At 51.5% G+C, this 24,363-nt stretch overlaps 1 protein-coding gene across 1 annotated transcript in view; it reads left to right on the top strand.

The window, feature by feature from the left end:
- The window catches only part of COL27A1 (collagen, type XXVII, alpha 1), a 166,288-nt gene that overhangs the window by 127,948 nt on the left and 13,977 nt on the right, over positions 1-24,363 (top strand). Inside the window, exons 34-48 of the mRNA XM_006890718.1 lie at positions 192-245; positions 987-1,040; positions 2,423-2,476; positions 2,692-2,745; positions 8,903-9,010; positions 15,695-15,748; positions 15,846-15,953; positions 17,646-17,699; positions 18,495-18,548; positions 22,031-22,087; positions 22,277-22,330; positions 22,986-23,039; positions 23,312-23,365; positions 23,790-23,843; positions 23,925-24,032. Coding sequence (XP_006890780.1) covers positions 192-245; positions 987-1,040; positions 2,423-2,476; positions 2,692-2,745; positions 8,903-9,010; positions 15,695-15,748; positions 15,846-15,953; positions 17,646-17,699; positions 18,495-18,548; positions 22,031-22,087; positions 22,277-22,330; positions 22,986-23,039; positions 23,312-23,365; positions 23,790-23,843; positions 23,925-24,032 — 975 coding nt within the window. The remainder of the gene's footprint in view (positions 1-191; positions 246-986; positions 1,041-2,422; positions 2,477-2,691; positions 2,746-8,902; positions 9,011-15,694; positions 15,749-15,845; positions 15,954-17,645; positions 17,700-18,494; positions 18,549-22,030; positions 22,088-22,276; positions 22,331-22,985; positions 23,040-23,311; positions 23,366-23,789; positions 23,844-23,924; positions 24,033-24,363) is intronic.

The raw sequence follows: 24,363 nt of genomic DNA, 5'->3' as shown, positions 1-24,363 counted from the left end.
AGTTGTCTTCTGCTCAGTGGACTTAACTTGGGGAGTCCTGAGGGACAGCCGGAGTACTACGGACACCGTGACCCTCTGTGAGAGATGAAAAGTGGTACTTGGGAGCCCAGGCTCTGTAAGCTCTCTCCCTCACCCACGCCAAAGCGGGCCTACACTGGCTCCTCCCAACTGTCTGTCTGTCTGTCTTCTAGGGCCCGCAGGGTCCTCAGGGACCAATCGGCCCACTGGGAGAGATGGGACCCAAGGTGAGTGCCGAGGGCCCATTGTTCAGTCCACGGGACTGTGGCTAGCTGGGATGTAGCAGACCTCACGGCCCCCGTCTGCCTTTCCCTGACCTGCCTGGGGAGGTGGTCTTGTTCTATGCACTGCAGTCTGAAGGGTAGGTCCACTGGGGTGCCGTTCAGCAAGTTGCTGGACACAGGCCCCAGGGATGGTGGGTGGACACCGGCTGGCAGTTCCCTGAGCCCACTGGGACTTCACCCGAAGTGTGATTACAGACCAGCCCTTTCAGGGTCAAGTGGCAAGACTTGAGGGATCCAGTCACCTCTCCCTGCCTTATCCTGCTGAGTTCTCTGAGAGGGCTGCAGCCATGCTGAGGGGAGAATCTGGGACCCTCCAGGCCTGGCCTCAGAGAGAAGGGCTGAAGGCGTTCAGTCCCAGTGCAGCATGTGTGGGTTACCCCACATCATTATGTAAATCATGACATTCTCCTCCTGCTTCTTGCCAAAGGGCTCCTCGTGGTAAACCACACTTGTGGGGAGACTGGGTTTCACAGCCATTGGGTAGCCAAGAATGTTGACAGCCAGGGCCCAGTTACCCCTCTTCCCTCTCACCCTACCTCCAAGCCTACAGGAAGCTGATACTGTCCAGCTGTATGCTGTGTGACTGCAGGCATGTCCCTGACCCTCTCTGGGCCTCAGTTACCCCTTCGTTTACATTAGGAATCAGCCTCTGATCTAAGAGTAACCAGTGGCATTTTCTCGCAGGGGCCATCGGGAGCAGTGGGAGAACCAGGCCTTCCTGGGGAAGCTGGCATGAAGGTGAGCCCGAATGAAAGAGGAGAAAATGGCTAGCTGAAACCACCTCGCCGCTGGCAGCAATGCGCTCCCAAAGGAAAAGAAGGGGCCTTTCTCGGGCCCAGGATAATGGGTTCTCTGTGCTCCTGGTAGGGGGGCCGGACCCAGCCGTGACCACAGCCAGTGCCCAGGGCCCCACACCCACCTCTGCTGGTGATGTTTTCTCTGGCACCTGCCCCTGCCTCCATGCTGGGCGGCCGTACCTCCCGTTCTCCAGCGATACCATCTGCATTTCTGTGCCAATGTCCCTCATTACGTCCCTGAAAACAGGCGTCCGTTGATACCTGGGCTCTGGGGAGACCCTCCCCCCCCAGGTCTACTTTTGGAAGAGCACCCTGTTCCCTTTTCCGGTCCCAGAGCCAATGAGCGATGCTGGCCGCCCAGGGACATTGAGGCAGGATCTGAGGGACCTGAAGCAGGTCACCCCTCTTCTGTACCTGACTCTTCCTGCCATCCACAAAAGGGGACTCAGCCTCTTTGAGACAGTCCAACTTGGCTTAGTCCCAAAATCCTTTGCTTAAACACAATACAGAAAACCACCTGCATATAAAACAGATAGAAGTGGTCTTAGACAGTATTTTTCCTTACGGGCCTGAGTTAGTTTACTTATCGTAATGCTCTCCAGTCCCTCCCAAGTTCCGTAGTAATTTTAGAAATCATTGCTACTGTGTGCTGTGTAGTATTCCGTCATGTGAATGTACCAAAATTTCTCAATTCATTCGATTGTGGTTGAACATCTGGGCTGTTTCCATGTTCTTGAGATGATGAATAGCATTGCTATGAACATTGGGGCACAAATCTCTGTTTGTGTCTCAGTTCTAAATTTCTAAGGGTATATTCCAAGCAGTGGAATTTCTGGGTCATATGGAATTTCTATGTTCATCCTTTTGAAGAAACACCAAACTGCCTTCCGGAGTGGTTGTACCTTTTTACAGTCCTGCCAGCAGTGGATGAGAGCTCCTATCTCATCCACCAGCAGTGAATGAGAAGTCACTATTGTAGAAATAGAGAGGTACCTAGTAAAACGTGTATGAGGATCCAAGGTGGGGTGGGGGAGCAGAGGGGTAACGATGGGCAGGCGGAAACCACAGGGTGGTGGTGATGATGGAGGTGGGCATCCTGATGATCCTCCTACCCTGCGTACGGTCAGGACTCACTCAGAACAAGGCCTACAGTCTGGTCTCTAGTTGATCTTTGATTGTTGAGAAGCAGGATCTTCCCTAGCTCACCCTCTTCCGACGTCAAGTCAGCACTATTGAAAATGGGGTGACAATGGGGTGAAAAGATGGTGACAGCTGGAAATGACTTTACCTACCCCTGATGGACCTGTGTTTGGTTTCTACTAGGGTGACCTTGGACCCTTGGGCATCCCTGGTGAGCAGGGCCTCATTGGGCAACGGGTGAGTTGAAGTAAATTCTCCCTGAAAACCCCACTGGGGCTATCTTATCAGGGGCTTGGCTCAGGGGAGGAAGACAGGGAGGGACTTAACCTCGCTGAACTTCAGTTATTTTAGTGACATAAAAAGACCCTAAACCTTCACAGCCTTAGTCATAGTTAGAAAGATGGGTGCTCTTCCCAGGAATGTCCCTCATCTTCACTCAAAACTCTTTCTAGGGAGATCCAGGCCTGGAGGGTGACAGTGGCCCCATAGGACCTGACGGGCTAAAGGTGAGTGTCCCTCTGGGGCAAGGCTGCCCTCCATCCCTACCCCACTACTCTCCCATCCAAGACCCACCTTTCTTCATGGAGCCATGTTCCCCAAGGTTGTTGAGACCACACCCTTGTCTCCCACTGAAGAGTGGGTGAGGGTTAGCCCTGCGCAAAGCCAGGCCTCCTGTCCTGCCTACATGGCTAGGGGACACCTCCTGCCCAACTGCTTTTCTCCTTGGAACTCCAACTTCTTTCTGCTGATGAAGGGTGACCCTTGAACATTGTCACACTCTGCCTTGTCTGCATTCTCTTCCACACATCTTCTAGATCAGGCAACTGTTAACCACCATGTGACACAGTAACTGGGGTAGGTGTGTCGGAGACAGTGAGATTGGCTCAGGATAGGGCAGGGTTCAGAGCTGTTGTGCAGAGGGTCACTATGAGTAGCAGTCAATTCAACGACACATAACAACAGTCACACGCCCTGTATAGCCCCACCTTAATCAATACTACGAAGGGTAAGATCTGTCTTTAGATGAAGAAGCTGAGACTCAGAGAGTGACTTGCCCAAGAACACACAGCTAGTAATTATCACATCCAGAACCCAAATCTGGGGCTAACTGGCTTCATAAATATGGCCTATTCTGCTGGACCCATTATAAAGCTGAAGAGACGATGGCCTGGAGGTTTGCAGAGGTGCATTCAATCATAATCTATGGTAAGAGTTGTTGTTATTGTTACGTATTGTTGAGTTGTGATAGACTCCGACTCCGAGTTGGACTTGTACATGACCCTCCAGAGGATTGTCAGAGGCAGTAACTGAAGAGGAGAAAATCGCCGGTCTTTCTCCCACAGAGCAGCTGGTGGACTTAAACCGTGTGCTTTTTGGTTAACAGCACAACTCCTTACCACTAAATCACCGGAGATCCTGTGGTCAGAGCTGCTGTTGTTGTGTGTCATCAAGTCAGAACCAACCCATCGCCGACCCTCCAGTGGGTTTTCAGAGACAGTAAATATCACAGGAAGAGACTGCCCATCCTTCTCCTGCAGGGCAGCTGGTGGGTTCAAACCATGTGACTTTGGGATTGCAGTGCAGTTTCTTACCCTCCAGAGCGCCCCCTGTTGTTCCCTCGGCCATCTCTCACCCCTGCCCCTGCTGCATCCTGGGACACAGACAATGAATGGGTAAGAGTAGAGGATGTAAGTTTCACACCTAGTTGACACTGAAGCTTATGGGCCTCATTTGGCCCTGTTACTACTTCCTGTCTGTCAGGCATTAAGAACCGCTGGCCTCACCTGAACCTCAGCTGGGTGGGCAGTTATCAGCCTCCCTAGTCCAAGCCTGTCCCAGATCTTCATCTCCAGTCCAGTCCTGACCCACTAGGGATGCATTCCCCAGGCTTGGTCTCTTACACTGTGGATCAGCTAGGGGTCCAGGGTCTCAGGCCATGCTCTGGCTCCCTGCCCTCTGTCACCCACTAACTTATCTCAAGACTTCAAAAAAGATCTTGATTCCTGCATCTAAACTAAGTGAATGACTCAAATTGCATCATCGCAGAGTAGCAGGCCTCCTTAGATGTCACTGGCTAGTCCAACAGCCATCTGAGATCTAAGCCTCCTAGTGGACCTTTACCCCAGCACTGTCCCCACAGTTCTCAGGTCCCAGCAAGGAGTCTCTAGCCTGCAGCTTCCCCATCTCCCAGGCTGGCTCCCTGGCAAACCTCACTGTTTGTTCTCACAAGGTCAAGAGTGCCCCCTGTCTGTTAGCCCGTGTCCTCTCTCACCCCTGCCCCTGTTGCATCCTGGGACTGGCCCTGCCTGGGGATGCCTGGTGGTTTTGGCAGTCCCTCCACAGTCTTTGCTCAGTGCTTCTGCATCCTGCCTGAGATGCAAAATTCTTTTGAGGAGAAATTCTGTGAGGTATTGGTCTTGTGCAGCTGATTCAGTTCTAACTTATAGGGGCCCTGGAGCATGACCCCATAGGGTGTGTGAGGCTGTAATCTCTACAGGACACATTGCTAGGTCTTATCTTCCATGCAGTAGCTGGTGTGTTCAAACTGCCAACCTTTCAATTAGCAGCCACACACTTAAAAATTGTACCCCCACGACAGACAAGGAAACTGAGGCCCAGTTTGGCAGTCTCCTCACACCACTTTTCCTTGGAGCCCTGTCTGAGGCAGGATGGGGCATCTTCCACCCTCACACGACCTTGCATCACTTCTCTTCCACTTTTCCCTGCCTCCAAAGCCAATTATATCTCAGTCCTTCAACTGAAGTTGTCACTAATTTGTATAGCATCTTCCCTGGTCCTCAGATGAACCCTCAAAAAACCTCAAGCTTAAAAAAAGCCCAAACAAACTCAAGCTCATTGCCATCAAGTCGGACCGACTCATAGCTGACCCTCTAGCAGGTTTCTGTGGCTGTAAGTTGCATGGGAGGAGATTGCCCATCTTTCTCCTGTGGATCTCCTGGTGGGTTTGCAGAATTAGAGTACAACGCCCTACAAGCTACACCACCAGAGCTCCCCAAATGAGCCCTAGCAGAGACTATTTTCTTACAGTGTTTTTCCAGGAATCACCCTTCAGTGATAACCCCCTTTCAATGCATTTACATAATGAATATCGTGCTTTTATGTCCCATGTCTCCTTTGAGCCTCCTGACAGCCAATTGACAGGAGGCAATACATAGACACTATACTGCATGTTCTCTCATGCAAGAAGGGAAGGAAGGCTCCCAACCCATTCGTTGACTGAGAAAACACTATGCAAGATTCTCCTGTTCCTGTATTTGGTGTCACAAGATGTGTCAGACTGCATTATATTGCAACGAAGACACGAAAGTACCCAACATATGCTTTGAAAATAGCTTTTATCTAAAATGTATCATGTGCTTACTAATTTATGTGGATTATCTCTTAATCCTCAGGGAAACCCTTTGATCTTTATTTTATAAAATGCTTGCCCCACAGTCACAAAGCTGTTGAGTGCTTTAGCAAGGTTTGAATTGAGTTAGTGTGGCCTGGCTGGGAGAGATACTGTCCCCTGAGCAGTTGCTGTGTGCTGTCAGACCAATCCCAACTCATAGCAGCCTCGTAAGCACAGAGCAGAACTGTTCCACAGGGTTTCCAGGTTTGTGACCTTACGAAGCAGATTTCCAGGCCTTTCTTCCCACGTGATACTTGGCTGGGTTTGAACCTCTAACCTTTTAGTTAGCATTTAAGCACTTAAATGTTTATGCTGGTGACTGGGAGGAGGTGGAAGCCCAGGATTCTCATCTATGCTCTGCCACTCACTCACTCCATCTCCAGTTCCATCTGAACCTCAGTCTGCACATCTATAAATGGAGAGGTTTGACCTAAGCAATTTGTCAGAGTGTTGACAGGCGTCGACAGAGTCTCCGAGATACCCCAGAGACCCAGGCTGTGGGGCCTAGGTAATTGCAGAGCCAGGGTCTTTGCAGAAAACTCACCCAGCACCAGAGCAGGCTGCCTGCCTCTGAGGATTAGAACAGGTGTGGAGGACAATACGCCAGAAATGGAAGCAGTGGAAAGGTCATGTGGACCAACTCCCTGTCTCGGTGCCAGGCTGTGCTTGGAATCTGAGCATCTAAATGAGAAGTGACTTCAGAAACAGCAGCCTGGCCAGCTCCTTCCTGGTGCCCAGGTCTGCTCTGCCCTGGCCCATGCCTCAGCTCAGAGTTTCCTGCTCCATCTATGTCCTCTCTGGATGAAGCCATGGAAAATAGTCTCTGACTGAACTAGATAGCCAGCCCTGACCCACAGCCCAGCTTACCCCATGGTGTCCACAGGCCTGGTCTTCTGAGCTGTGCTCTCCTTCTGGCCAGCTCCAGCCCAGACTCCATACCCCCAACACCCTGCTTTCTGTTCTGGATGCGCCCCAGCTTATCAGCATCCCTTGTAAAGTGTTCCACTGAGAAACGAAACTGGCCAAGGTGCACTCCGCTTTTCCAAGCCTGCTCCCTTGCCCACTCTTCCTTGATCCTATGACATCATGCCATCTCCCATGGGCTGCATTAACAGTACAGCTGAGCCACCTGTAGACTGGCCACACAGGACATGCCAGTCTGTAAGTCCAGCTGGACGCAGCCTGCCTCTCTGTGATCACAGCCTTTGCTGCATCCTGCTAAGATGCCAAGGGACATGGCCTGTTCTGGCAGAGCCCAGGCTGTCCCCACTGTTCCCTACTCCAGCAGCATTTGAAGATGCCAGTGACGAGACTAAGCATGCTCAGAGATACACCTCTGTGGTTGGTGTCACGGACCACTGTAAAAAGCCTGCGAGGTGCGTCCACGGAAATAAACCTAGGTGCTCCAAGCCTGAATTCCCAAGATGCTGGTGACATCCCTGCTTACTGGAAAGTGGGCTCCCCACTTGTCAGGCTCAAATGTTTTTAAGTAAAGATTCTAACTCATTGCTGCTGAGTTGGAACTGACTCAGAGCTGATCCTCTAGCAGATTTCCAAGACTATAAATCACATGGGAGGAGTTTGCCTGTCTTTTACCCTCAGAGTCATTGGCGAATTTGAATATATATATGAATATGTGTATGGATGTATTTGTGCATGTGTGTGTATATATATGTATATACAAATATACACATTCACACACTTTCTGCTGTGGAGACAGAACTGGCTCATAGCTGACCTTCCAGCAGGTTTTCAGAGTGTTAACTGCAGAGGCATCCATTTTTATATCTATCTATCTATCTATATCTATCTATCTATCTATCTATCTATCTATCTATCTATCTATCTATCTATCTATCATCTATCTAATTTTGATGAAAGTAGACCCACTCAGAAAAGTACCGTCTCAACCATTCCTGCAGGGGCAGTTCCTAGCCATCTGTTAGTTCTTCAAGTTTTGCTGTGGTTCTTGCTGTCTTTTTCCAGATCATTCCACCTCTAAGCTCATCTAACCTTTAGGCTGCTGTTGTCAATTTGATCTCACATGGATAATTCATGGAGTTCAATGCTCGAAGCAGATGCATGTGGCTAATTAAGATAAGTTGTTTCTTGGGTCAAAGACTACATGGGAGAGTTTTGGTTGAGGAAGTAAAGATTATTTCAGGGTAATAGTTCCAGGGATGCACCCAGCTTCAATGGCTCCAGCAAGTCTAGGCTCCGTTGAGAGTTTCAGTGTCTGTCAGGAATGGGTTATAGTGTCACCACTCGGTTCAATAGCTGTGGGGAAGTGGGAAGTGTTTTTGAGATCCAGATCAAAGGGCTACTGTGAGGCTCATAAGAAATGATTTGTTTACTACAGTGTCTGATGTGTGATAAAGTCCCAGTGAAGATTAGGCATTACGAAGGGCCACTGCCTCCTGTTGGCTGTGGTCAGCAAACTCAGACGAGATAATGGGCATTTGGCTCTCAGCCTTGGCTTCCCCATCTCTAAAATGGAGCAAAAAGTGTGCTTAGTTCAGGTTTCTCTGATGGTTTGGTAATTTATGTGTGACAAGCCCCTCGGACAGAGACTTGATGTAGTCAGTGCTGTGTAAGCGTTAATTGTTACCCATTCAACAGAGGACAAGTCCTCCACCCAGTGAATGGAGTCGCCCTGCCAAGCAGACAGCCGTGGGAGACCGTGTTTGAGATTGAAGAAGACATTTTTAAAAAGTAAAGCTGGGCGTGCCTTCCAGCTGGGTTATGCCTTTAAAACATCATTTGCTGCTAACTAGCCTCATCAACTTACAAGAGTTGCTTCGCTGTTCATAGTGACACATCAAGATTAAATCATGGTTAATTTGCACTATTACAGTTCTTACAATCATAACATATTTTTGCATAATCTAGGATTGGAAATATAACTCAGAAAATAAGAAGAGTTAGTTCTATGTGCAAGAATTAGTTAAAATTGTTTTTCCTTTATTTTTTTTCCAAATTTTTTTTATACTCTCAAGGTCTCTAAATTGGGGAGATACAGCCCTTGCCTCCCAGAGTGGAGCCCCTCCCGAGACTCCATGGGACGACTGTGCCAGGGGCCTGTCTCCTCTCTGTGCACTCCCTCCTTGACCAGTGAGCACAGCTGGAAGCCACCACGGCTGGGACAGCGTGCTGTGCCAGCTGAACCGAGTTGACCCCTCTGGCAATTATTTCATGGACTTGGTTACTAATCAGCTCTCCCTTTTCTTCCTTCTCATGCCCTCCCCACCTAGGGGGACAGGGGTGACCCAGGGCCTGATGGTGAGCGTGGCGAGAAAGGCCAAGAAGGGCTGAAGGGTGAGGATGGGCCCCCAGGCCCCCCAGGCATCACTGGCATCCGGGTGAGTGTGCATGCATGTGTTCATTGTTGGAACTCCTACTTAAGAATCCTTTTGCTGTTTCAGGCAACCTGGGAGGGATGTTATGGCAGCGGCCACCAAACTGATCTCTTTTTCCACTGAGGAGTTTCTCAGAGTATCGATCCGATCAGGGTCCTCTGATGTTAGCTCTCCGTGACTCCTTGGTGCCTTCAGAACAAACGGCACTCTCCTTAGTCAGGCTTGTTCAGCCATGCACTGACTCACTTAGTCCACAAACACTCACGAGCATCTTCCAGGAACCAGGCCCCTGAGGTTGAAGTGGTGAATCCCTGGTCCTGAGGGTTGAAGGAACTTCTAGGGAAGGATTGGGACTGTGCCATGTGGGCCTAGCTCATGCCCAGTACACACCAGCCTGTTCTCTGTGTTATACTGACAGCTAGTGTCTGATGACTCAGAAATCAGAGAGGTCAAGGAGCTTGCTCAAACTAGCATGGTTAAAAAATGGCAGAGCTGGATTCGAACTCAGACCTGCCTGGTTTTCTACTCTTGTGAGGTTAAGTACCCATGGCTGGTTGGGAAGCTGAGAGGAGACTGGGAGGTAGGCAAAGGCCTGATTTTAGAGCTATTCCAGTGTTAGACTGTTGACTTGGGCCTTGGCTTAGTGGCCGGGCAGCCGTGTAGGTTTGCCCAGTTGAGCAGCCATGTGTGGACTGGAAGTAGTGCTTTCCCAGTGCTGGGCCCGTTCATCTGGACTGCGTGGGCCAGCGGATTGGGCAGCCATGCAGATAAGCCGCCCAGATGTGCAGGCCACACCTGATGCTCCATGTTTAGCAAATGAGGCCGTGAGCTCTCCAGGCTCTGCTGCCAGCACATTTTCCCTGGGTTGTGAATTTGACTCTTCCTCTCCGAATGGAGAGAATGAGGCTTTTCCCTGGGCACAGCAGCCCCAGTTCTCTTAGGCTTGCTCTCTCTAAGACTTCTCTTGCCTCCAGGAGTGTTGAAATGACTAGCCGAGGAGGGTCCAAATTTAGCCGGCAACAAACAGTGACTGTGGGAAAATCATATTTGTTTCCTAAAATAGAATCAAAGCGCTAATCCCTCTTAAACAGCTGCAGCCGAGTGAGCTCAGCAGAGGACTAGTGAGACTTCCCCTGGGCTTGCGGCAGCCGAGGGGAGAGGCGCTGGGGCTTCAGCAAGAGGGCCTCTGGCCTGATGCTCCATCAGTAACTTGCTGTTTGCCCTTTTGCTCACCTCTTGCCCTCTCTGGACCTCCCTCTCCTGTCATATGATAAAGGATTTGAAGGGAATGTGCTCTAAGATCTTTCTGAATTCCAAAGTTTTGGGGACACTGCTTTGGTGGGTTTTGTTTGTTTGTTTGTTTACAGTCATGACCATGGAATAGACCAGAAATAGCCTGGGACCCAGAGTCTGAAAGTTGCACCCTGGTTCTTGGATCAGACACACACTCTGTGTGACTTCCAGTGAATCCCTGTCCATCTCTGAGCCTTGGTTTTATCGTTTATAAAGAGTAAATGATGACACTTTGGGATGGAAAGTATAAAATGCACCAGCAATAGAACAGGCTGTCTAAATGAAGCCAGTGGAGGCAGCGATGGTGGTGGTGCTGAGAGTGATGACGGTGGAGGCAGGCGGGGATGGTGCAGGTGGTTTGACGTTGATGGAGTTGTGGTGGTGGGTTGTGGCGATGGTCGTGCTGGCTGTAGTGGTGGTCGTTGGCGGTAATAGCAGTATTGATGATGGTGTAGTGGCAGTGGAGATGGTGGTGATGACAGTGGTGGCAGTGGCTGGTGCTGTTGGTGACGGTGACGGTGGTAGGGCGGTGGTGACGGTGATGGTGGTAATGGTGGTGGTGGCTGAGGTAGTTAGTGGTGGTAGAGCCTGTGGCAGTGGTCCAGTGGTGACAGTGCAGTGATAGCAATGTTAAAGTCTGTATTGTGCTGTCACCTCCAATTCTCACAAGTCAGGAACGGAAAAGTTCCAGAGGGTCAGTCTGAATATGTGCTGGCCTCATGGAGGAGCTGAGGGCCAACCTCTCTTGTGTCTTCGGCATCAAGGCTGCAGGTCAAGCGTCTCCCACTCTGTCCTGGAAACAGTGGAGTACTTAAAAATAGAGTTCCAAGAGCCAGCAGAGCCTTTCCAAAAATGCGTGTACATGGATAGGGGCCCAGCCAAAGTCCTGATTTCTGCCCCAGGACCTCAGCCGGCTGGAGCTCCAGTTCTTCCTTCCTCAGGCTTTCCCACCGTGGGGAACGTCTCAGCTGGAGAACAAGCACCGCCCGCCCTGGGGGAGCCCCGTCTCCTTGGCCGTCCACCGAGTGCTTCAGTGATGACTCATTTCTCCTTCTCAGTAGGGATTCATCATCACAATCATTTCAATCCACCATCCGATTTCACCGGCCCCTCTACCATGGCATCGTTATTGCCAAACCAGGCCAGCCTGGGGCACAGGTCCGAATCTAAGGATCTGTGGCTCCTTTCTAAAGGGCTGGGTGACCCCAAGACAACACCTCTATATCCCTGAATCACTTAATGAGATTATAATCCCTTCCTCCCAACAATGTTTTGTGGTGGGTTTTTTTGGTATTTCTTTTAAATTTTTTTTTTTCAGTTTTATTGTATTATTTTTACATGTACCGTCAAATCAGATCTGACTGGTACAGGAGGAGATTGCCCCCTCCTTCTCCAGCAGAGCATCTGGTGGATTTGAACCGTGTACTTCTGGGGTTGCAGTACAGTGTCTTGCCACTAGGCCACCAGAGCTACCTTTAAATTTTATTTTATTAATTTTAATGAACATTTACAGAAATTTTGGATTTCCATTCATTCATTGTTGCACTTTTCTCCCTGCCCACCCCTCCCCACCAGTTCGCTCCTCTCTTTGAAAAGTAAAGGAAAAAATTCCTTCATGGATATACAACCGCCCCCTCCCCCAGTACACTCCACTATGCAACCTTAATTCTGGACTCCTGTGATAACCATAATACCCTATCATATATCGCTTTTAAACTGTTCTCTCTCTCATCTGTTTCAATGCAGTATACATAATTTATCCAGTTTTTCTCAGTCTTACCCCAACCCTGATGTCAGTCCCATTCTACAAAAGTGGCACTATGCAGTATTTGTCTTTTTGTGACTAAGATATTTCACTCAGCATAATGTCCTCCAGGGTTACCCATTTTAAATAATATTGCGTGAGTTCCTTGTTTTTCAATGCAGCATGTTGTGAGAATGGGATAAGCAGTATATGGGCACAGCAGTGTCTTGCTCATGGTTCAAGGTCATGAACATCAATATTTTATTTTGGAGAAGCAACAGACCTTAAGGTGGTCTAGTCTGAAACTTTTCAGTAGAAATTGAGTATGGCAAGAATTGAGGTCCTGGTGGAGCCGTGACGGGAAGAGCCTAGGAAGCGTCATACTGAACAAAAGCAGTCAGTCCCACAAGGGAAAACACTGCATGATCTAATGCTCGTGAAATAAACAAATATATAGAAAACCAAGATTATCAGTGGTTCCTGGGGGTGATAGTGTGCAGGAAGGAGGGCTTTTTCCTTAGGGTATGCTGAGGTTATGTTAATGGTGGCAGATCGTTTGGAAAAGGATAGACAGAATGGTCATACAATTTGAAGAAGAACATATCCAGTCTCACTGAATTATACATGTAGAAATTGTTGAGATGGTGTATGTTGGGTTAAGCATATTTTTATCATGGTAAAATAAAATATTAAAAGAGAAATGGAATATGGGTCACTTATAATTTCCTAGTAGCTATGTTTTTAAAAAGTAAAAAGAAACAGATGGAATTACTTTAACAACATACTTAATTCCATGGCACTTAACAACAACAACATAGAGAGAGCTCAGTTGGCCTAGTGGACAGAAAGTGATGTTACCAAGCCAAAGGTGGGTGACTTTAATCTGTGGCCCTCAGGACTGTTTTTGTTTTCGATCAAACATTCTTCTAGGTCTTATAGCGCTGGTCTGTCCACTTGCTGTACAGAGGTAACTTGTGGTTGCTGTGATGCTGAACACTGTGACACTGAAGTGTTAAATACAATAATGGTCACCAATGATGGACGGTGTTTGGTGGAGCTCCCCGATTAAAACAAGCTTAGAAGCAGGAGTGGCATTCACTTCTGAAAAAGCTTTCCTCTGGAAACTCTGTGAACCTGGAGAAACTATGAAAGTTTTAAAAGTGTTCAGGTCTTTCATTCATAGGGTTGCTATGAGTCGCCTACGACTCGACGACACTTAATAACAACAAAACATATCCAAAATATCAATATGCAGTAAATATTTTAAAATTCACTGAAATATTTTAAAGTGGTTTGGGTTTTTGGTTTGTTTGGTTGTGTTTTTGGTTTGTTTTTTTTTACTAAGTCTTTGATATTAATTCCGATACTAAATTTTCATTGAAAATATTTTATCTGTGTGGGGATTTTTAAATACATTTGAAAACAGCAAATTCATTTGTACAAGTTATTCTGAGCATACTTGAAGATTTTTCTGATGAATTGAGTATCTGTTTTCAATTTTAAATGAACAAATCCAGTTCTCCACCACGGTAGGCACATTTCAAGTACTCCATAGTGGGTGTCGTATTGGATCATCAAGGACTAGTTCTGGGACATTCTGGGCAGACGTGAGAAGCTGAAACCCAGAGAAGGGGAGGGATCTGTCTAGGGTCACATGAGAGACCAGGGACCAAATGCAGGACAGGCTGTGCCTGGGTCCTCCAGGACCAGCTCCCTCCTACTTGGTCCCTTTGGAACAGAGCCCTCCTTTCTAATACATCCTTCATTGTTGTATTTTTCCAACAGACTTTCTTGCTTGTGCTGAATCAAAGCCGCTGTCCTCAGTCCCAGTAATTTTCATCACTGGCCAGTCCAGAGTGTGTGGCTGCCCCTGCCTCGGGGCAGCTGCAGGGGTCCGCAGGAAGGGAAGCCCACGTGGCCAGGAGTTTCCTCGCTCCTCTTAGGACTGCCTCTCCTTGCTAGTCCATCACAAGTAGTCTGGGCCTCCTCTTAATGCACTACTCCCATTCCAAAATTGAACCTTCACCTCTTATTCTACAGCATAAACCTCTTAATTCAGCTGGAAGGACTGGAACAAACCCCTCTTTAATCTTTCCCATGAACAGAGAGGTTTTTCTCAGTTCCCTCTCAGCTATAAGTCCTCCAGGGGCTGTCAGAAAGTACCTTCGAGGCCAGAAAAGTTACTCTCTGCCCTTGATCTAAATCATAGTGGCCCTATGAATAGGTGGAAACATTCACTGTCCTCACTGTCTCTGCCACGTGTGAACCCATTGTTGCTATCCCAGCTCAAATCCAGCACCTTCCCTTTTCTCTTCCTATGCCTCCTCTTCTTCCACAGCCCTCCCTCTGTCTCTCTCACTCACCCCTGCACACGCATACACACTCCCCACGCACATTTACACTGTACACCAATGCCCACACGCATGCACTCACATTTCCTCACAGATACACACGCATGCGTACATGCACACTCACCATGCATACTCACACAGGCACCTGCACTTGCTCACACATGCACACACACACACACACACACACACACACACACACACTCTCTCTCTCCCTCGCCCTCTCCCTTTACCTCCCTCCCTCTCTTCCCTCTTTCTCATTTGCTAAGCATCCCTGACATGATGACAAAGCCCGCTCACCTCCAGGGTAAGATGAACTAATCAGTTTGAGGGTGCCCAGTGAAAAGAACCCTTTGGCTTTGAGTCAGTTCTGACTGATAGTGACTTTATAAACTGCCCCACAGTGCTTTCCAGGGTTTAATCTTCACACAAGTATACTGCCACGCCTTTGTCCTCAGAGTGGCTGGCAGATTCGTACTTGGGACCTTTCTGTTGGTTGAGTGCTTACCCTCTGCACCACAAAGGCTCTCCTTCCCTGCTGGATGAGGAAAGCAAGGAGAACTGTTGGAGGGAATAACCCAGGTGCCCCCAGCCCACCCCACCCACCCAGTGGGAAAACGGAGGGGTCACTAACTTTCCAACACAATGGCCCGCCCCATGAGTAGTCCCTCCGGACACAATCCTGGGTTGGGGGGCCTATCAGAACAGGGCAGCAGGAACTATGCAGAGGTTGGGATGAAATAGAAAATCTCTACCTGCCTCGGGATTCTGCTGCTGGGTCAGAGGTGAAAGGGCATCCCTCTCCCCGGACCTAAAATCAGCCTGCTCCCAGGTGACCCATGTCCCATCGTGACCCTGAGCAAGTTAGCTGCATCTACCTTGGCACGTAAACCTTCTCCATCGGTGGAAGAAGGGCTTCAGTGGGCTTAACCCATCGAGTCAGTAGGAGTAAATAGAGCTTAGCCCACAGGAGCTCAGCTTGGAGAACTTTCCATTAGGACAGCCCCAGCTCCCAAATCGCAATCATGACAGTAGTGGCAAAGGAGACACTGGACAGTGTTGCTTTGATTAGAATGTTGCTGTATTGAAGTTGAACCTTCCAGCTACATGAAAGCCAGTACTGCTGCTGTGCCCATCTCATGGATGAGGACACTGACGCCCGAGGAAGTGAGGTCACATGTGCCAGGTGCCACTGGTAATGAGTGGCAGAGTTAGCTTTGATCCAGGCTGGCTGCAGGAAGGGCGCCCTAACCTCTCTCACTTCTCCCCTGTCTCACGCTCTTTTCCTTCCCCTCCCTTCAGGGTCCTGAAGGAAAACCAGGCAGGCAAGGAGAGAAGGGCCGGACGGGAGCCAAGGTAGCCCCCCCCCGCCCTGTCCACCCCGTGCCCCACCTCCCCCCCCCATCCCTTGCTCCTGCTGGGGCTCCATGACCCCTTGTCTCTCCTGCTACAGGGTGCCAAGGGCTACCAAGGACAGCTGGGTGAGATGGGCACCCCTGGAGACCCCGGAACCCCTGGTACCTCCGGCCCTAAAGGGTCCCGGGGAAGTCTGGGACCAACGGTGAGGACCCTCTAGCTGGCATGGGAGTGAGAGGTCCATTATGGGGCAGGAGGTGTTGAGGGCAGAAAGCGGAGCCAGAATGTCAGAGGTGTGGGTTCTCTCTGGCCTGGTGTCCACATGCAGCTGCCTCTGTGGGCCATGGTCCCTCTGGGAACCTGCGGAAAGCTGCAGCTCCCTTCCTGGATAAGTGTGTTTCTTATTTCTTGTGATTTGTGGGGCTCTGTGGGTGCCCTCGGGAAGGAGCCCTGGTGGCGCAGTGTGTAAGGGCTCAGCTGCTGAGAAATTGGCTGTTCCCATGAGTCCCGTGGGAGCAGGTGTGGCAGTCTGCTCCCGTGGGGATAGCTTGGGAACTGTAGGGCAGTTCTGCGCTGTCCTGCTGGAGAAAGTAGGGGGTCAGCGAAGGGAGAAGACTCCCGCTGGGATGAATTCACACTGTGGCTGCACCAGTGGGCTTGAGCCTGTGGAGACTGCGTGGTGGAGCGTGGCGGTCGCTGTGAGCCCTAGTCAAGTCGTAGGCACCTAAAACAGTATGAGTCAAAATAGATTCAATAGCTGTGGAGTTGGGTTTTGGTTTATTGTGGGTCCCCTGAAGCCCTTGACAGACCCAACTGAACAGGTCCTGCTGTTGGGATGGGGAGGAGGGACTCGGGCCTCCCCGTTCCACTCATGAGTGCTATCGAATGATCTGTTGAGGACTTGTGAGTGGAGCTCTGCAGACCAGTGGGTGACTATGCGGGGCCCCAGGTCAATGCTGATGTTACAGCCCCGAAGGGGACAATCCCCTGACAGCTGCAGAGGCCCGAAGATTCACAGGGGACCATGGGGGTGAGGAGATGGTGCAGCACCTCTGGGCAGTAGTTAGTGTGCTGTGAGCCACCGCTCTGGCATGTGCTTTGCAGATTCCTGGGGTGCAAATGCTCAGTCTGGCTGATTCCAGGCTGCCTCATGGTGATGCTGAGCCCTGACTTGGCAGAGGTGCTGGGAAGCGCTCATTCCACGGCGTTTCCACAACACAGACTCCAGATGCAAATGCCCTCGGGAGCTTAGGCCAGTGTATTAAAGCAGTTGGGGACGTTGAGTCAGAGTCTGTGTCACCTTTGGTTTTGTTGTTGTTTGTGCCATTGAGATAGAACTGACCCATAGCTGACTATCCAGCAGGCTGTTAGAGGGTGTGATCCACACAGGAGGAGACTGGCCATCTTTCTCCCACGGAGCACCTGGTGGATTCAAACTGCGTACTTTGGGCTTGGCAGTGCAATTCCTTGCACCCAGGCTACCAGAGCTCCTTTTGTTTTTAGTATGTTCTTGTTGTGTACCATTGAGTCAGGACACTTCGGCGAGTTTTCAGAGGCTCTTAATCCCACGGGAGGAGATTGCCCATCTTTCTCCTGTGGAATAGCTGATGGGTTCGAACCACATGCCTTCGGGGTTTCTTACCACTCGGCAACCAGAGTTCCCTTGTGTTTAATGTTATTTAATTCTAAGTTCATGTAATCTAATTTTCATTAATAGCTCTGTTTTATAGCTGCTTATAACATTCCTGAACATTTAGCAATCAGCACTCATGACCAAGGGCTGGGATTTAAAAAGGGTGGTGTGGAGGAGGCCCCAGGGAGGAAAGGCCTTGGTTCTGGGAAGAGTGGTCTGGTGCCTACGGGTGAGAGGGTCAATGAGGGTCTCCTTTTCTCATAGGGTGCTCCTGGACGGATGGGGCCCCAAGGAGAACCAGGACTGGCTGGTTATGACGTAAGATGATGCTGTTTTAAGGAAATCTCCCCTCCCCCTGCCTCGGGAACTACCCTTCAGGCCTCTGCCCCACCACCTCTCAGCTGAGGGTCAGGGCTGGGGCCACTGAAGATGGCAGTGATGCCCACCTGGAGAGCACCTGGGCCCATAGATGGGGAGTAGACCACTGGCGGGACAGGTGGGGGAGCTAATAAGGGAGCAGACATCCCCGTCCTCACTGGGCATTCCTTTCCATGGTGCCTCACAAGCCGTATCTATGGAAGGAGGAGCCTCGGCCCATTTGAGGTGACTGCACCAGAGTCACTTAGATGTCTGGGAGAGAACAGGGCTCAGAGAGGCATGGTGGTTACCTCAATGGGAAGGTGAGACTCAGGGAGCTTAAAGCACTGGGGTTGTGGAGAGATTAAGTTCCCAGGAGCCCAAAAGAGAAACCTACGCCTGCAGCTCTGGCCACAGTGTGAGAAGTCCACAGGACAGGCATCGGCCCTGCCCAGAGGAGGTTGTTGCCTGGCCCTCGTGTAAAGTGGTCCCAGCTCTGTGTCAAGATGAGGCAGACAGAGACTCACCGTCTAAGCTGGTACATCCCCTAGTGGGACGCCTGAGCCAACTCCACGTGCATGCCTGGGAGACCAGGACTCAGAGAGGCACAGGGCCTGCTCAGAGACACACAGCAGCTGGGGGCAGAGCTGGGGCCAGCCTCACAGCCTCATGTCTTCATCTCCAAGCTTCCCTGCCTTCGGCCCTCTTGAGTCCTCAAACTAATTCACTCACCTGTCACCATCTTGTTTTCTACAGGGACACAAAGGCATTGTGGGACCCCTTGGACCTGCTGGACCAAAAGGTTTAAAGGTGGGTGTTGGTCTTGGGAAGCAGCCTTTCCCCTATATCCGTGGCTATACTCGGCTCCAGGGGAGTTAAAGCTCTCACCGGGCTCACACCGTGACTGCCAAGGAGGCAATTTCAAGGCCAGTGTCAGCCCTGCTCTGCCCACAGGCTAGACCAAGAATCCACATATGCGATGAGTGTGGTCTCTTGTGGCCCTAGTGGGCAAAAACCAAACACAATTCCTGCCCTCGTAGACCTTCCCATTGGGCAGGGGGCATAGATACCAGTCACATGACCGTGATACCATCAGCTGACTTTGACTTGTGCAGCCCCATGTGTCAATGACCCCCCCCAATGGCTTTCCAGTGGCTGAGTTTTTAGGGAGCAGATTGCGAGGCTTGTACTTGAACCCCTAACCCTTTGATCAGGGGCTCCTATATAATGAGTAGGATCGTATGAGTCATCACCACAACCACATGGGGCCTGAAGCCTTGCATGTTAATGAGATCAACAAGAGCAAGGAGAGAACGCTGTGCAGGATGGGGAAGGAGCAGTAGGAAGAGGAGGAGCCACCGACAGGGGAAGGCATGTCCATCCCGACCCCATCGCTCCAGATTGAGGAGAGAAGAGAGATTGCTGGAGGAAGCTCACTGATCATTAGGCACTGACCCATTGTGCAGATGGGAACACTTGAGGGTCAGGTAGGTCATCAGCCCTGGCAGTGCCTGAGAGACCCCAGAATCCAAGCCTCTTCTTAGTCCTAGTTAGCATCTCTCCTCCCTCCAGTTATTCAGCTGGAATGCCTGCCTTCAGGCCCTGCCCCCTGCCCCGTCTCCCCAGCCTTCCTTGCTTTTGCTGTGTCAGCTCGCCACTAACTAAATCCCGCTGTCATGAATCATCCTGGCCTGGCGTGCTGTGCAGATGGCCTCTCCTTACTGCTTGCAGAAGAGTAGAGCTTTGATCAGAGTGAGAAGTCTGCAGGACAGAACCCACAGGAAGCTGAGAAAGGGACCCTGAGGCCCTCCTCAACCCTCACAGTTCATCCTGGCTGCCATGGAAGGGGTTTCCATAGTTCCTGAAGTGATGGGAAACCAGGAAGCCCCTAAATCGCTCTGGGCTGTCTGCAGTCCCGGAAGCAATCCACATGGCTGCTGAGAACGAGATCCTAACACCAGCTCTGCTCCAAGTGGACCAGGGCCCTGGATGTTTCCTTGGGATTCCCTGAACCTTGATGGCTTCATCTGTGAAGTGGGTGTGTGAGGCTAAGAAAGACCTCAAGTATGTGTCAGACTCAGGGCCCTGGCCGCTGCTCCCACAGAGGCATGCTCTGCTTGAAAACAGTAACACAAATGAGTAGCCAGATAGACGGTAGAAGGTGCTGGAAACAGGGAGAAATGCAGTGACCACATGTAAAGTTCCTTTCCTAAGTTTTCTCCAGGCACAAAGCACCAGTGTCTCATATGACAATGGGGAAACTGAATCTCCAGGGTCAGTGATGAGAGGAGGCAGATGTAGCTTACAGACCTTGGGCTGTGTGTTTCTGAGCTCTGCTCCCCAGACAGAAACAGACCCTAGATGAGCCAGTGCCCCGTTCAACTTGAAAATCCCCAGTGGAGCGTGTGTCTGCAAGACCAGTGGTCAGTGAGATTAGGAGATGGGGTGAGATTAGAAAGAGGAAAGGGGTAGAGGGTGAGGCGGAAGACAAAACTCCACTAACTTTCTGTTGCTAAAAGAAAAAAAAATATTGCATCCTCACACAAGAGCCATCTGATCAGCCATAATGCCTCAAGCAAGAGGAGCTGGCTAACTGCTGCCTTTTGGCCCAGGTTATTCCTTGTTTCCAGTGTTGACACTGGCCCTTACTTCCCTGGCTCTCAGTTTCATTATCTGTAAAATGGGGACAGCAGTCCTCAGAGATTAATGTTGCTGTAACCACTTTGTGAAACAATATATGAAGCATACCTTAGGAAGTCCTGTCACATAGAGCACTCTAGGTAAACGTGGGCCGTTCTGCTAAGCGCAGAGCCCAGCTTCCTCCCTCCACACCAGAACCCAGTGCTGGGACAAGACTAGAACAAAGGGCCCTAGACGGCCAGCCCTGACCAGGCAGAGAGGGAATCCCCGCTCCCTGGGCCACCCCTCTGGGTACAAATGGTTCCAGGCTCTGGGCCCAGGCCCGCCCGCCTACAGCATCTGCCCACAGGAGCCACAGAGGCCCAGGGCCAAGGCCTGTAGCCGCCAGCAGCCTGACTCACCACGGGATGTGCTCCAGCCTGGGAACATGCTCCAGTCCGGGGTGTGCTCCCCTTTCTCAGGCCTCCCCCTCGATCTCAGCAGATAAGGAGGCTCAGGGTGCCCAGGTTTGAGCCCCAGCCTAGAGTGGGTCACCAGGGAAGGTGAGCCCTGAGATTCTGCCGTTTGGAGTTCTGCTTACATCTTCCTCCTAGCTGGTGTGGTGTCCAGTGGCGGTGACAGGAGCTCAGCTCTGTGCTCTGCTCTGCCATCAGCCGGTCCCCTTTCCATGTACCACCTGGTCGTTCTGTTGTCACCAATGGTCATTTTAGCAGCTCAGCCTCTGGTTCTCTGGGAGAATTCTCAGCTTCCATGTGTAGCAAACCCAAGTTCAATACTGAGCACTGGACAGAGCAGAGCAAGTTGTGCCCCTCCCATCTGTTCCTCAGTGTCATATCGTTGTTGTTGTTGTTAGGTGCTGTCAAGTCACGTCAGTTCATGGCAACCCTGAACAGCCGATCTGAACACTGTCCTATCCCGTGCCGACTCACAGTCTCTGACACACTCAAGCCCATTGCCGCAGTCACCGTGTTGACCCACTTAGCTGAGGGTCTTCCTCTCCTTTGCTGGCCTTCCCAAGCATGATGTCCCTCTCCAGGGAATAACCTCTCCCAGCAGCATGTCCACAGTATATGAGATGAAGCTTCATCCTAGCCTTCAAGGAGCATTCTGGCTGCTCTTTCTCCAAGACATACCTGTTTGTTCTTTTTGCTATCCATGGGATGCTCAGTACTCTTCTCCAGCACCACAGCTCAAAGGCATCAATTCATCTGTCATCTTCAGTCATTGTCCAACTCTTGAATGCATAGCAAGTGACTGAAAAGACCATAGCCTGAATCAGGCGCACCTTACTGTATCTGTACAGTGAGAATAATAATAATAAATAACAACATCATCTAATTCGTTAGGGTGCTCTAACCAGTAAATTCTACCAGGGTCCCTGTGTCATTTCCTGGGGTACTCATGTATCCTCATGGACATCACTCATTAGTCTCCCACCTCCATCCTGTAGCCGAAAAGGGCTCAGCAGTGGGGGTGACCTGATAGAGGCTCGTATCGGGTGGGGCGTGCACAGTGTCTCCAGGCCTGCCCCTCTGTGACCCTAAGGGGCTGGACCTCGTCTCTGATGATGGCACATGGGCATCAGTGCGGCTGGAATTCCTGCCATGCCCCAGGAGTGGAGGCTTGTCCTAACGTTGCTTCTGTGCCCACAGGGGGAGCAGGGTGACGATGGCAAGGCCGAGGGGCCTCCTGGGCCCCCTGGAGACCGGGTAAGTGCTCCCCCCACCCCCAACTTGTATCCCCTGGACCTGATCCCAGGTGGACCCAGAACCACACACTGTGTGGGCTTGGGAGAACGAGCCGGACCCAGAGCTGCTTCAAGCTCCACAGCAGAGGAAGCCCGAGCCCACCCAGCCCTGCTCCTGGTGACATGCTTCACTCTTGTCCTTGTTATTCAGGGCCCCGTGGGTGATCGAGGAGACCGCGGGGAACCGGGGGACCCTGGATACCCAGTAAGTATCACAGCTCCGAGGTGTCAGCAGAACAGGGCGTGACAGAGAGGTGGTTCCGGCCCGAGCCTGGGATTAGGGCAGGCCTTACAGGGAGGCAGGGAGCTCTGGTGGTCTAGTCTGTAGAGGGTCAGTCACCCTGTTAATTGAAAGGCCGTGAAGCTTTGAGGGAGAAAGACAGAACCTTCTTCCCCTGTTGGCTTTACAACCTCAGCTCTACCGCTGGAGCCGTGTCCTCCTTCTGCCATCAGTGCACAGGCTGGAAACAGAAGTCCTCCCCCAGAAAGAGGGCTTGGGGCTGACATTCAGACAATCTGTGCCTGGTGCCTACTGATGGTTTCCTCTTAGCCTGGTTCTCTTGGAGGGCCTCAGTCTCCCCACCTGGCAGACAAGACAAGACACTGATGGAACGGCAGGCCTCTGGCAGGCTCATTCCCTCCTCTCTGCTTCATTTATGCTTATTCTGCAAGGTGGCATCTTCACTGCACCCATTTTGCAGATGAGAAAGCTGAGTCTCAGTGAGGGAAAGTGACACTTGGCTAGGAAGAGCAGGATTCTCTTGGGATCTTTCTCTGGATTGGTAGTTGATCCTCCACACTGGAAGTTGACCCAGTCCCTCCAAGATGGGACCCCTCACCCATCTGTCTTTGGCTTCCAGGGACAAGAGGGTGTACAAGGCATCCGTGGAAGGCCAGGCCAGCAGGGCCGCCCCGTGAGTGGTACTTCCTACCCTAACCCCTCTTGCCCTGAGGGTGGTGGATGGGGGACTTAAAGAACCTAGTCCTTTAAAGCTTAAAGGGGTTCTCCCTATAGTAGGGCCTAGGCAGTCCACCTTGGTGTCTACTGCCCTGGTTCTGGGGCCACTCCCCACCCCGACCTGCATCCCCACATCCCTCCCCAACCTCCCCCTCCAGGCGGAGACTGGCCACCCTCCCCGGGAGAGAGTCCTGGGGCCACCTTGTGTCATCTCACCTTGGTTTTCAGGGGCATCCTGGACCCCGGGGCCGGCCGGGACCCAAAGGATCAAAAGGCGAGGAGGTAAGAGGGCTGATTATTCACAAGGGGAGGGGAAAAGACGGGTCCAAGGTCAGAGGCCAGGCTGGAGGGAGAGAGAGAGCCCCACAGGGAAGGATGACCCACCATGAGCCTGACAGGAGACAGCGGAGATACTCGTGGTGGGGCCCTGAAGGGTGGAGGGGGCACCACCAACACCTGTACCTGTTCCTGAGAGTCAGACAGGCTGGCTTTCTGTGGGCTTGGGCTCAGACTAGGAAGTTGGGCTGGGGGGTGCTCCTGGGGACATCTGGACCTCCAGCAGAGGTAGTGACACATCTGGCGGCCCCCTCAGATGCTGAGGTCCAGGAGCAGGCGTCACCCGGGGCCCCGATCTCTCAGCATCCCTCAGAGCCCTAGGTGCTGCATCTCCTTCAGGCAGCGCCCCTCATATTCTTCTTCATTTCAGGGACCAAAGGGAAAGCAAGGCAAGACCGGGGCGCCAGGCAGGAGGGGAACCCAGGTGAGTGGGCTGCAAGAGGCCTCCCCTACCCGCCTCCCTCCCCTCCTAAAAGCCCTTACCAGCTTCTTCTGCACCCCCCAGGGCCTGCAGGGGCTGCCTGGACCCCGGGGCGTGGTGGGGAGACAGGGCCCTGAGGGCGTCGCTGGACCAGACGGGCTCCCTGGCCGGGATGGCCCAGCAGGCCAGCAGGTGAGCAGGACTTTGGTCAGCAGGCGGCAATTCCACCTGACGCTGTGGGCCATGGGCCCGGAAGGAGTGCACTCATGCTTGGTTGACCTAGAACTAATATGCCCCACTGTTTCCCCAGAAGCTGCCTCAACCTTTGGGACCAGAGAAAGTGAACCCTTCTGACCCTCTTCTCAAACTCCCCCAGCACGGAACCCTTCTGACCCTCTCCTCAACCACCCCCCAGCCCGGAACCCTTCTGACCCTCTCTGCAAACTCCCCCAGCCCAGAACCCTTCTGACCCTCTCCTCAACCCCCACACCCCAGCCTGGAACCCTTCTGACCCTCTCCTCAA

The sequence above is a fragment of the Elephantulus edwardii genome, unplaced genomic scaffold, assembly GCF_000299155.1.
Source record: "Elephantulus edwardii isolate Elephantulus edwardi_28Jun2011 unplaced genomic scaffold, EleEdw1.0 scaffold00092, whole genome shotgun sequence".
Taxonomy (NCBI): domain Eukaryota; kingdom Metazoa; phylum Chordata; class Mammalia; order Macroscelidea; family Macroscelididae; genus Elephantulus; species Elephantulus edwardii.
Note: the sequence above shows the minus strand (reverse complement) of the source record. Positions and strands in the feature narration are given on the sequence as shown.